The sequence below is a fragment of the Pristiophorus japonicus genome, chromosome 13, assembly GCF_044704955.1.
Source record: "Pristiophorus japonicus isolate sPriJap1 chromosome 13, sPriJap1.hap1, whole genome shotgun sequence".
NCBI classification, from domain to species: domain Eukaryota; kingdom Metazoa; phylum Chordata; class Chondrichthyes; family Pristiophoridae; genus Pristiophorus; species Pristiophorus japonicus.
This window is the reverse complement of record NC_091989.1, coordinates 20,006,432-20,018,685: the sequence shown is the minus strand read 5'-3', so window position 1 is coordinate 20,018,685 and position 12,254 is coordinate 20,006,432. Positions and strand designations below refer to the sequence as shown.

Sequence of the window (12,254 nt, the reverse complement as noted above, 5' to 3'; positions counted from 1 at the left end):
CCATATGGCCCCACGAGCCTGCTCCGCCATTTAAGACAATCATGGCTGATCCGATCATGGACTCAGGTCCACTTCCCTGCCCACTCCCCATAACCCCTCATTCCCTTATTGGTTAAGAAGCTGTCTATTTCTGTCTTAAATTTATTCAATGACCCAGCCTCCACAGCTCTTTGGTGCTGTATCATTCTAACATGGTCCTGGTTTATCCAATTGAAACCTGTGTTTCAGTAGGTATGAAGCAATGCCTTATATTATCTGCACGTTAACAACATGCCTCAGCAACAAGCCAGCTTACCACAGAGCTAATTCCCCTGGAGCAGCAGCAGCTAGTAGCTGAGACTGATGATAAAAGATGAGTTTTTTGTCGGGAGGAGGGACCAGATTTTTCTCAATTCTGTTCTAAAATGCAGCCATGGATGTCCAAGGGCCTTGATTATCACTTCAACAAAATGACTCAAAACGATTCACTCAGTGAGCTGCTTTTTGGAACATGGGAACTGACATTCAATAAGCCAAACACGGAAGCCATTTCGCGTTAGCAACATCCCACAAACGGCAATGTGATGAATGGCCGGTCATTTGTTGTAGGCCCTTGGGAGTTGTGCAGTGGTCTCATGAACCAAATGTTAAGCGGGTAACCCATACCTCCGCTGAGCCAACCTTTCGATCTGTTGGCGCTCCGGATTAGTGGGGAACCCATAAGTCCCTTCAGAAAGGGGGTGCCATGGGTACTGCCTAAAAGTTGCGCATTGGCGGGCAGAATTCTTTGGTGGGAGTGCAATCCATTTACATGATCTGAGAGCGGTATCCTTTTCTGCTGGTGAAACATTGGCCTTTAAACTCAAGGCGATAAAACAGCAAGCATAGCTTCGCAGACCTGCACAGATGATGGTTGATTTTTGACATGTTATACACTAAACAAACAAATGCCGCGATGAAGCAGACTTCACACCTTTTGTCCAGGAGATCCTGATTGACCGATTGGGCCTCTGAAACCAATGCCAGGCTCTCCCTGGAAAACAAGCTAGAGTCATTATTGATCCCAAATAATGAGCATTCATTGAACAACCATTGATCATAATTGTGGAAACATATTTTTTGGGCGATTTTATAAATTAGTATCAATTTGAATAGATCTAATTAATTGTGCACATAACCTAATCTTAGTTAACACTCCTAAATCGGTTCGGATGAAAGGTCACACTGGAAATAGTAGCCTGTCTTTCATTTTCGAATGCTGACTGACTCGAGTATTTCCAGCTGTTTTATTTCAAATTTCCAGCAGGTCCTTGGGAGACCCTAGAGGTAACAGCATGAAGTGGGAAGAGAAGCCATTGCTGGGGTTGCTCTGGCTACAATTGGATAGGTCAGAGTAGAACCAAGCGAGGTCAGTTCACTGAGCTGGACAAAGGAGGCATTGACAGCGGAGGGGATAGTCAAAAGCTGGAGAGGTGTCCAGGAGGGTGAAGAGGGATAATCCAGCTATAATGTGTAGCCATACTACATCCAATTCCCTGGCACTCGCATTGTGCAGCCTCATTGCAATCAAATCCCCCTCACCCACACACACACGCCCCACTCCAGCCACAGGCCCCTCATCCACACACAAGCAGCCCCACTACAGCTGCAAGCCCCTCACCCACACACACAAGCCCCACTGCAGCCACATGTCCCTCACCCATACAGATTCCAGGCAGGAGCTTCCTGCCTGGACTTCCGTTTTAGGAGCCTTTGCTCCATTTCCTTTCCTTAACACTCCATGAACTGGTGAGCACCGGGCATTATAGATAGGAAAACCAGCCCCATTGTTGTGATTGGTAGATGGAGCTTTACTCTGCATCTGTTCATGGTGTGCTTGACCTGGCTGTGATTGATGCTGACCCAACAGTGTTAGGCACAGATTCTGCTAAATGTAGGAGGGTGTTTCACATCCCGGCAGTGACAATCCCTACTTTGATCAGCACAAAAAAATTTAGCAAGGGAAATAGGCATCACAGCACAAACGATTAATGCAGACTCTAATCTTACCTTTTGGCCTTTTTCACCAAATTCCCCTTTGGCACCCTGAAATTATAATAAATGATTATTGTAGATCTGTGTCACAAAGAATGAATCATGTACATGGATTGATTAACTTTTTCATCAGCTGCAGTTTCTGACTGTTTTTATTAATTGTTTATGTATTTTCTATATTTCGTTGCTCAGAACTTGTTGGTACAATATCCATATCAATTCATATCGACAGGATGAAAACTTAATCTACAGTACTGACGTTCATAACTTGAGGCAAAAATGACATAATGCTGATGCCTGTTAGATATAAAATGAATATGGTGATGACAGTTCATACCTGGTTTCCTGTTGTTCCGGGTTCTCCCTACAAATATAATATAAAGAAAAACAGGATGTGTGTTTGGCAATCCTTGTGATGGAGAGTGAATAGAATGGAAAAGATTCAAATATTGGCCAATTAACAAAAAATGATCAATTTAATTCACTTCAGATTTAATATTCACTTCAGATTTAGGGCCTGAATTTGGTCATTACATAAGGTCCGCCCATTTCTCGGCATTATGCCGGCGGTGTGTTGTTTCAAATCGCCGAGATCGAAGAGCGCAATTTTGGTTGATTTTTTCTCGGCGGTATGCGAGCGGTGTGCAGCGGGAGGTGGGTCGTCAATCCAGATCGACCTTCTTGTCGATGGGCAGTGCGGCACTGAACTGCACATGCGCGATTTCTTTCCCCTGTTTTTTTCAGAGAAGCTTTTTACCCGCGATTTCAGGGGTCACCCGCGCATGCGCAGTGAGTTGAAGTCGAGGGAAAGAGAGTGAGAAGGAGCAGCAAGCTAGTCGAGGGTCAGCTGGTTTAATAACAGATTGCAGAGTTAAAAAATATTCATAACAAATAAAAATTATACAGGTTGAACAATACTATAACATATTTTACAAATCAAAAATCATAACAACATAAATATAATGGAAATGCTCAAAGCGCAGGAACACCAAGAAGGACGGGAGGTTGAGAGCGTCCACCTTCGACGAGATGGAGTTACCTGCCCTTCTCGAGAATATTCCAGAGAGGTATGCCGACCTAACGAAGGGTGGTCGTGGAAAGCCCCCCACAAAGAAGTACAACAGAATATGGGACGGGATCGGGGAGGCCGTGTCCTCCACAAGTTCCATGGTACGCACTGGGGAAAGGTGCCGTAAGAGGTGGAACGACCTGGTGAGTGTCGCAAGAGTAAGTAATAATTTTATTTATGCACCCCCCCATGTGCCATGTACCATGTAAATGTAGGTTCAGTGTCACACGGATGATGTTATTTATCTTAACATTACAGCGATGTATTCGTGTTTTCAGGAAATGACAAGAGGATCAATGCAGTGTTTTAATGTGTGTGTGTGTGCGTGGCCCTGTGTGTCTGCGATGTCAAATGGATTGAAGATTTTTACTTTCATTTACTTCACTTCTGCAGAAGACCCAAGAGCCATTGACAGAAATAGAGATCCGTGCCCTGTCCCTGGTCGGGGATGGTAACCATGCCACCACCAGTGTTGGAGCTGACTCACCCACACAGGATGGTCAGTTCAATACAATCCCCAGTCTGTGTTGCAGTCCAGTCATATCATGTAATGTTGGCCGCATGTGGTGTACTGCAATGTTAGGGGCATGTGACGCAATGCATATATGTATTGTCTGTCTGCGATATGTAATGCAGTAATACAACAGGAGTGGACATTTAAATAAGACTGCGCTAAGTCACTGTACTTTGCACTCATGTAACCCTGACCCCTCCCCTGGTGCCAAGCAGTTTTAAATGTTGTTTTGTACTTCCAGACTCGGCCGATTCAGACCACATCTCCACGGAGAGACCAGACGACAGACCCACTGCCTCCACCTCTGGTGTCAACCAGCCCTCTCCCAACTTCACCACTGGCAGAGATGATGAAGACGAAGAGGAAGAGGAAGAGCCGCTGATCCTGAAGCCAGTGGAGGTGGCGGTGGGACTGGAGATAGAGGAGGTACACCAGTTCCATGTGGGCCAACTGGAACATCCTCCACCACCGACTCTATATCCAGGGGATTCCCCCATGGCTCCTCTGATTCTGCAGGACCGAGTGGGCCGCAGCAAGGCACCCCGAGCGTTGCAGCGCCTTTGCCGCGGCGCCGGAGTTTGGTGCAGAAAATGTCGGTTGCTGCATGACAGCTAGGCGCGTACCAGGACATGATGCGTCGGTCACAGGCCAGCGTCGACATCGGTCGAGAGCTGCTCAAGGCAAACATCGCGGCTCTATCAGAACGACAGTCGGAGGATATGTCACGTCTGATCACCGCGATGGAGCGAACCGCCGACTCGGTCGATGCCATGCGGCAATCGACGGGATCGGGACATGGCATGGAATCCCCCCCGTTCCATAGTGGTCGGGTCGACAGCACCTGAGGCTGAGGAGCTGCCAGCAGATTCCAGCCCTGAAGCCGTGCCTTCCACATCACGAGCTTCTCCTGAGGCCCCATTAATTGCGCCTGCAATGTCTGACCCCCAATGACAGCAGCAGCAATTGGAGTGCGATGCTGCACGCCGGCTTGGTACCACCACGGGGAGGTCTGGGCTCACGGGCAGTGGGAAAGGGAAGGGCGGGAGTAAGAAAGGGGGGAATAGTTACCAAGGGTGGTGTAGCATGCGATCGAGGTCGAGATCGTGGACGAGTTCAGTAAAGGGTCTTTTGTTTTACTTGTTCATTTAATAATTGAAGTTTGATTTTTAAAAGTTTATTCAAGTCGTTAAAGTTTTGTTGAAGTTGTTACAGTTGTTTTATAGTTAGAAGTTTTACAAAGTTTTAAATGGTGCTCGTTGGGTAATATGGGTACAGTCAACAGCACCCTGCACCTTGGGGAAGCCAGCACTGCGTGCAAATCCCAAAGCCCTCTCACTCTGTGCCTCCCTGGTCATTGGGAAGTTTATAAATTCCATCCGGCGTGCATACAGTGCTTCGGTTACCTGTCGAATGCAGCGATGAGTAGCGTGCTGAGAAATACAGCATATGTCCCCAGCTGATGCCTGAAAAGAGCCACATGCATAAAAGGAAAGTGCCGCAGTCACCTTCACCGCGACAGAGAGTGCAGTTATGTTGGTGGTACTGGGTTGCAGGTCTGCCTTCATGAGTTGGCAAATCTCATTGATCACCTCTTTTTGGAAGCGCATCCTTCAAACGCGCTGTCGATTGGTCAGGTCCATGTATGAGCGCTTCTCCCTGAAAATCCTTTGCGGGTAAGGCCTCCTTCTCCTCATCAGTGTGCAACTTCCTCCATTACCCTGATAACTCTACTCAATAAACCTTCTCATCTGGATCCTGCATTAGACAGGTAGTCAGCAATACAGGCTGAGATAGTACAGGCCCCATTCTTTTTAAATCTCCAGAATATTTTTCAATGAAAAAAATGTAACTAAAATGCCTTTAATCTTAATAATTTACTCAGTACCAATAAAAAATACCTTTCCCACTGTAAATCTCACTATAAAGCCACTGTTCACCTCAGAAATCCAGAGGTGCTGCTTTAGTTGACTGTTCCCGATTTCAAAATGGTGGCACCGAGCACTCCGCCCAGTCCCACCCACTTAACATCGCGTAAAACCACCTTTTCCAGGATGGTATGCAGCTCCGGTGGAAAGTCAGCAGTATGCGAGGAAAATCTGACTTTTTGGGTGGTATGCGGGCGGTCCTATATGGTGGACGGTGTGCATACTGCTCAGCAGTATATCCATGATGAATATTCCGAGTGGTATGTCGGCAGTACGTATGTGTTTTTTCACCAAAATTGCATTTTGGGGCAGTAGGCGGGCGGTAGTGGATGGTATATCGATGAATTTTGGGCCCCTACATTTTTATTTCTATTGGAAAGAATATTCCCCAACACTTTTGATTTTTTCCCCACACACCTTATTCCCTACTTCACCAGATTGACCCTTTCCACCCTGGGAGAAAACAACAGCGCTGTGTAAGGCAGCGATACTAATTGTTTTTCATGTCATGTTCTAACATATCAACAAGGGGCAGATTTTCCTGCCATTGTGCCTGAGTATATTGGAACCACTGGGCACAGAGCATAGTGGAAAATCAGCTGGTAAAAATCACATGCCTGATTTTCTATCCATTCATTTAAATGGAGGAAAAATCACGCATTATTATTAGGAGCATGCAACCCTCCCTACTTGATTTTCCACTGTTCACTGTGCCAAGGTTCAACACACTCAGGTGCAATAAAATGAACATTTGGCCCATATTGCTTTGTAAAAATATCTAAATTCTTGCAGTTTTGTGTGTGTGTATCTGAAATATTGTAATACTCTAATGAGTATGGGGTATAGTGGGCCTCCTCTGTTGTTCATTATATGTTAACTATATGACAATGGATCAAACAGATCCCAACATTAGTTCATGCTATGGACCAATTTCCACAAGAGTTTGCAAGGGAGCCAGTCACGGTCTAGCTACCTTACAGCGAACATAGTAACGTTATTTCATATTCTGTGTTGTTAAAAACAAGCAGGGATACAGATCAGCCGTAATCTAATTGAATGGCAGAACAGGCTCGAGGGGCTGAATACCCTAACTCCTGTTCCTATGTTACAGAAAGCAGGAAATATACTAATTATAAATGTTTGGGTGAATTTATGACCACAAAGGCTTAAAAAAAGACCTGCATTTATATAGCTCCTTTCATGACCACGATGCTCCAAAGCACTTTACAGCCAATGAAGTACTTTTTGAAGTGTAGTCACTGTTGGAATGTAGGAAATCAGCTATTGACTGACCTTCTTGTGGTGGTGAATGGTTAGCTGGAATGGGGAGGTAAGCAGAATGACTTTAGAGCCAAGTTGGCACCAAGATAACATGCCAGGCAATGGAAAAACCGAGTCAACCACTGTGGCAGACTCAATAATACAATACCTGAGCCACGCAGACCTGCAGTACACCAACATAATGTTGATGATTGACCAGCTAGCCTAACTCATTACTGGGACCTGGTGGAGTAGACCCATCACTCAGGGTCAGGGTTCTTCCCATTCAGCTCCAGCTAACCTTGAAAGTCTAATAGTTAGGACATGATCCTAGTTGGACCAAGAGCAGGAATTTTGAACTGAAAATAAAGTTACCTGTTGTCCTTTCTGTGATGACAATGGAGGAGAAGCAATCTTCATAGCCTTATTCTGTTAAATGGCACAAGAATCCACACCTCAGACTTATATTTTAACAAAAACATTTGAAATGATTAGCATGCAATACATGTGTTGATGGAAGCAATTTACCTTCTTTCGTTTCAACTCTCTGGTACTGAGATAGGACTCCTGAGGAAAGAATTAACAAAAAAAATCTATGTTATGATATTCAATAGTACTTTAATGTGTAGTTATTCAGAATATGATGTAATTTTATTTACATCCCTATAAATTGTCCATTCACAAATAATAAGAGAGGGAACATGCAAATGTTAGTCTTCATTCAGTTATTTAGCCTTGCCCCTCTCTATGTCTGTAACCTCCTCCAGCCCTACAACCCCCCGAGGTATCTGTGCTCCTCTAATTCTGGCCTCTTGCGCATCCCTGATTTTAATTGCTCCATCATTGTGCCTTCAGCTGCCCAGGCCCTAAGCATTGGAATTCCCTCCCTAAACCTCTCCGCCTTCTTTAAGACACTCCTTAAAACCTACCCCTCTGCCCGAATATCAACTTATATGGCTCAGTGTCAAATTTTGTTTGATAACGCTCCTGTAAAGCATCTTGGGACATCTTACGACATTAAAGGCGCTATATAAATGCACGTTGCTGTGGCTGCACATTCCCATTTCCATTGGTGAACAGCTGGGACTGATTGCAAATATGTGGTGAACAGTCCCAATTGTCTCCTGTTTCCACCCACCTACTAAAACATGGCACTCATTTTATCCAGTTCAGAATGATGAAAAACTGAGTGGACTCTGCCAGGATTCAAAGCCAAACCGGATTGACCCCACTCCTTTAATGAGCGTTATCAAACAAAATTCAACCAACTGAGCTATCAAACCTTCCAAGCCATATACAATAAAACTGAGTCTCGCTCACGGTTGCTACGAAGGCCACTTTGTTGTGGCTTGGCTTTGGAATCCAAGGTTTTGTCAGTGGCTGGTTAACTATGGATCAATTACATGCACCAACCCCCTTGTAATAAAAGATTGTCTTTTCTTACCCCCAGTCTCTTCTTCACTTCTCTCATTCCTGCAGCACCCGGTAGCTGTACCTGCGATACAAAATTATTAGCACAGAAATATAACTGACTTCAGATAAACGTATACAGAACTGAGCCTCTATCCTTCCCACATTATAGAACCTCCGAAGCCAGTACTGCACTTAAGTACATATTTCTGATTCCGTTCAGTACTTTATGCTTAACTGAGTAAAACCACTAATTTTACTAAGACAGAATATTTTTAAGTTCTTTATCACAAGAAATTATGGGCTAGAAATTCCGTTTTTGGCGATATCGTTTTTTTTCCATCATTTTACGGAAAAAATACCACTAAAAACATCGCCATTTTAAAAATTGGCAAAAAAATGCTCCCGACGGTAAAAATCGGCAACTTTAGCCCAAGGCCTACCACCACCAAAAATACAAGCCCTGGGAGGGGAGAAAACACACAAAAAACATTGCAAAAATCAAAAAATAAACAATCAGAAAACATTCACTATATACGTAACTAATGAATCACTGAAAAAGAATTAAAAAATAAAAACTTCAACTTCCCTTTTTTATAGGTCTTCATGCCTACTGCTGTTTCTGGGGTTTCAACGCAGGCTTTTCTTGGGTGTTTTTTTCACCCTGAGTACGGGTTCGCTGAACGGACAATTTTAACCAGTGCGATTTTTTTTGGCATTGCACGTCGTCACTCCGCTTTTCGGCGATATTTCAAAACTGTCATTCGGTAACTTTGGCCAATTTAGGTGAGTACCTTTTACTGGCAAAAAAGGCGAAATATTGCTGAAAAAATGTGCGCAAGGCTGGCCAATTTCTCCCGCTTTATATTTTGTATCATAGAAGTGTTACTTGTGCTTTTCCATCACTTCATTGTTACAGCACAAAAGGAGGCCTGCTTTTACCAGGCATACGAATTTCAAGGGCATTCGTTGGCAGCCCAGCTCTCTGCTCACGGAGGCCCTTTTCTTTCGGATTCGTACGATCTGTCAAGAGGATTCTTGACAGATTGCAAGTCCGGGTTTCAGCCAAGGCTCAGTGCAAGCCTAAACCAGGAACTTGCGGGGCCTCTACAGTGCGTGTGCACCTCGTATGCACCCATAGGGGTCGCAAACTCAGCCCCATTATTGAATCTGCCTCCAGCACCCTTTCATACAGTAAAATCCAGATCTTAACACCTCGGAGCGCAGAAGAAATTCTCATTTCGCATTCTGGTTCTGATACCATGTAAAATATGGTGCTCAGTTGTACTAGAATGGGGGGAATTTCATGAGTACACATAACCAGCAGGGAACCTTAACTCCATCCACCTGCCTTGGCACTGTATCCGTTTATACCCTTGGCTAGCAAAAATCTGTCGATCTCAGATTTAAAATTATTGTAGATATTAATGTTGTCATTTTTTTATAACTATATTGGTGTAAAAATTCTGATTCTGCAATCCGATTATGCATCAGAAGTGTATATCATCAATTTGCATACTACCAGAAGGTGCATCTCCATCCGTTAATATTGATCGACCGACAATGATGGATTGGGGTCACACAATTTCACACAAAAGCAGAATGTATAGCCCGCGATCATTTATTATGATTTCTTGTATAAAGATTGTCTCGACTGTGCAACTCAACCCAAGGCAACAACCAACAGCTGATGTTGGAAATGAAACGAGACGATAGCACAAAGTGACTTACCTGATCTTCCTGCCATGAATCCATTCTTCGCACCCTTACTAAAATCTTCTCCGAACTCTCAGATGGATTTTGTTTTGCCTGTTTTAAAAGACGAGATTTTTGGGGAAAAAAAATAAAAACACAATGTAAGTGTCATGGCCAATATATTGGTGCTTTTAATGCTCCCAATGGTGCTTTAAAGTATGTTCTGGGATCTTTACATCCTGTCTTGCTGTCTGTTTGGCTATCTACATGCTTCTGTGCGGATGATGCATCTTACTGTGACGCGCCTTGGGATGGTTTACTAAGTTGAAGGTGCTTTATAAATGCAAGTTGTTGTATTTGTGTTGTTGTAATCAACATTCTTTGTTTAACTAGAGAGAGTGGGATAAAACCAGTTAATGCATGCAATAAAATAATCCAGCTCTAAAGCATATGAATATATCTCTATAAAAGATACACCTGCACTCAGAGTGTGGCACAACCAAGAGTTCAAAGGGTAGAAATTTGCTATATTTATTAATTGTTAAAATGTGCCTCAACAAGGTCTATCAGCCCAATTCCAGAAGAGCAACGCTCTTGTGACATTTTTCCATTTCACACACTGGCTATCTTAGACTCTCTGAATACGATTATCACTTTAGTGTCAAATTAGAGCAACTTCTGCATTGTGGGTCCATGTTCAGCGGGAACTGGATTAAAACTGTCAAACCAGTGTTATATAGGGAGAGAAAGGAGACTTTCATTCCATCAGCTTGGGCTGGACTTGAGGCTAGGCCCATGAGATGCAAACCCAAGGGTAATGTTGTAAGGTTCTAAAGCTGGTGCTATGGCCCTATCTCCGACCAGCACTTTCCACCAGTGACTTCCCATGCTGATAGCACAGCCTCTCAAATTTACCCTGTAGTGCCTGACTGCACCATCCACAGTTTGCCCTCTGTGTGAAGATTTGAACAAAATGTCTCCATCATGACACAAGCAGCTTCCAGATGTACAAAAAGGTGGAAGAGGAAATGATACGACAGCAGTTTGATGACACAACTTGTTGGGGTTCCAATGTTCTGTTCCATGGACTGGTGAGGCATGGGTTTGTGCCACTAACTCCCTCCACTACCACCGTAGGATGTACTGAGCTTCCCACGTTCCAGATACTTTTCCACAGGGAGAAAAGAATTAGAGAGACAGGCAGGCTTGTCTCCTTGTGCACTTCCCAGTGGCCATGAGTACCAGCTCATCACCCAGGGAAGTTACATGCCACAGAGAGCCCGTAGGGTGGTAAATGGGGCATGGTTTGGGGGAACAGAAAACATTTTAAAAAGACTATTTGACCTATTGATCTCACTTCTTTTGATGGATCGGGTACAATCAGACAAATGAGAGGGGAAAATCCTAGTTTTAATGACAGAGGAATTGAAAATAAATGTAGGGAAGGGAAAAGTAGTTGAAAATAGTAAACTCAAGACAAGGTGCTATGAGGACATAAATGCAGCGCATTTGCGCCTGTTAGCGTCCCTGCGCGCGGCGCTGTTAACGACTCCCACCATATTGGACGGGAGTTTCGCGGCGACGCTAAGGCTTTGCGCCCCGATCTCCTGCTCCCGGAGATGTGACGCCATCGCTCCATTAGCGCTCCGGCCCCGAAATTCACTTTCGCCCCCTGCCGCGGCACCGGGTGAAAACACCGGCAGGAGGCGGACACGGATTGGGCGGCCGACCACTACCGAGGCGCAAATTAAAGGTGAGGTGGCCGAATGAAAAATAAAAAATACTTACCTTCTTGTTGGTGCTGCTGATCCGGTTTCTTCACGGGGTCCTGGTACATGAGTGCCGGGCTGATCGTGCGGCAGCCCCTCGCTCCATGGTGGTCCGGGTAGGTCCCTCTTTACTTTGCAGACTTTGCAGTGTGGGCCCTTCCCTTTAAGTGATGGGGGGGCCCTTGGATGCAGCATTGCTACGTGGCCCAGTGCGCAGCGCTGCTGAGGTGTCTGACCCGTTAGCGCCCCGGGAAGCTTGATTTAGTGCTCCACTTCCTTCCAGGTGCGGTAACCCGAATTTTTGGAGAGAGACGAGACTTCAGGCCTCACGCATCCCAACGGCTACCACCCCCAAAAGAGGCGATACTGAATTTCTACCTGATATACTCTAGGACAGAGAAAAGTAATGTCACGGAGGATCGTGAAGGGAAAATGAAGGGTAAAGGACATTGAGGAGTATAATCGGTTCTTGTATGTGATTGTGTAATGGATTGTAAATAAAACCATGAAACTAGAGGCACTACTTAGAATGGAGGGACATAATGTAATAGCCTTGACAGAAACTTAAGTTCAGATGAGGCAGTTAACTATTCCAGACT

General features: G+C 44.7%; 1 protein-coding gene across 1 annotated transcript in view; it reads right to left on the bottom strand.

Annotated features, from left to right (window-relative positions):
* Nucleotides 1-12,254, bottom strand: part of col7a1l (collagen type VII alpha 1-like) — a 505,550-nt gene that overhangs the window by 203,863 nt on the left and 289,433 nt on the right. Inside the window, exons 66-72 of the mRNA XM_070898381.1 lie at nt 9,923-10,000; nt 8,226-8,276; nt 7,310-7,348; nt 7,157-7,210; nt 5,939-5,965; nt 2,029-2,064; nt 953-1,012 (exon numbers count right to left, since the gene is read on the bottom strand). Of these exons, the coding sequence (XP_070754482.1) occupies nt 953-1,012; nt 2,029-2,064; nt 5,939-5,965; nt 7,157-7,210; nt 7,310-7,348; nt 8,226-8,276; nt 9,923-10,000 (345 nt within the window). The remainder of the gene's footprint in view (nt 1-952; nt 1,013-2,028; nt 2,065-5,938; nt 5,966-7,156; nt 7,211-7,309; nt 7,349-8,225; nt 8,277-9,922; nt 10,001-12,254) is intronic.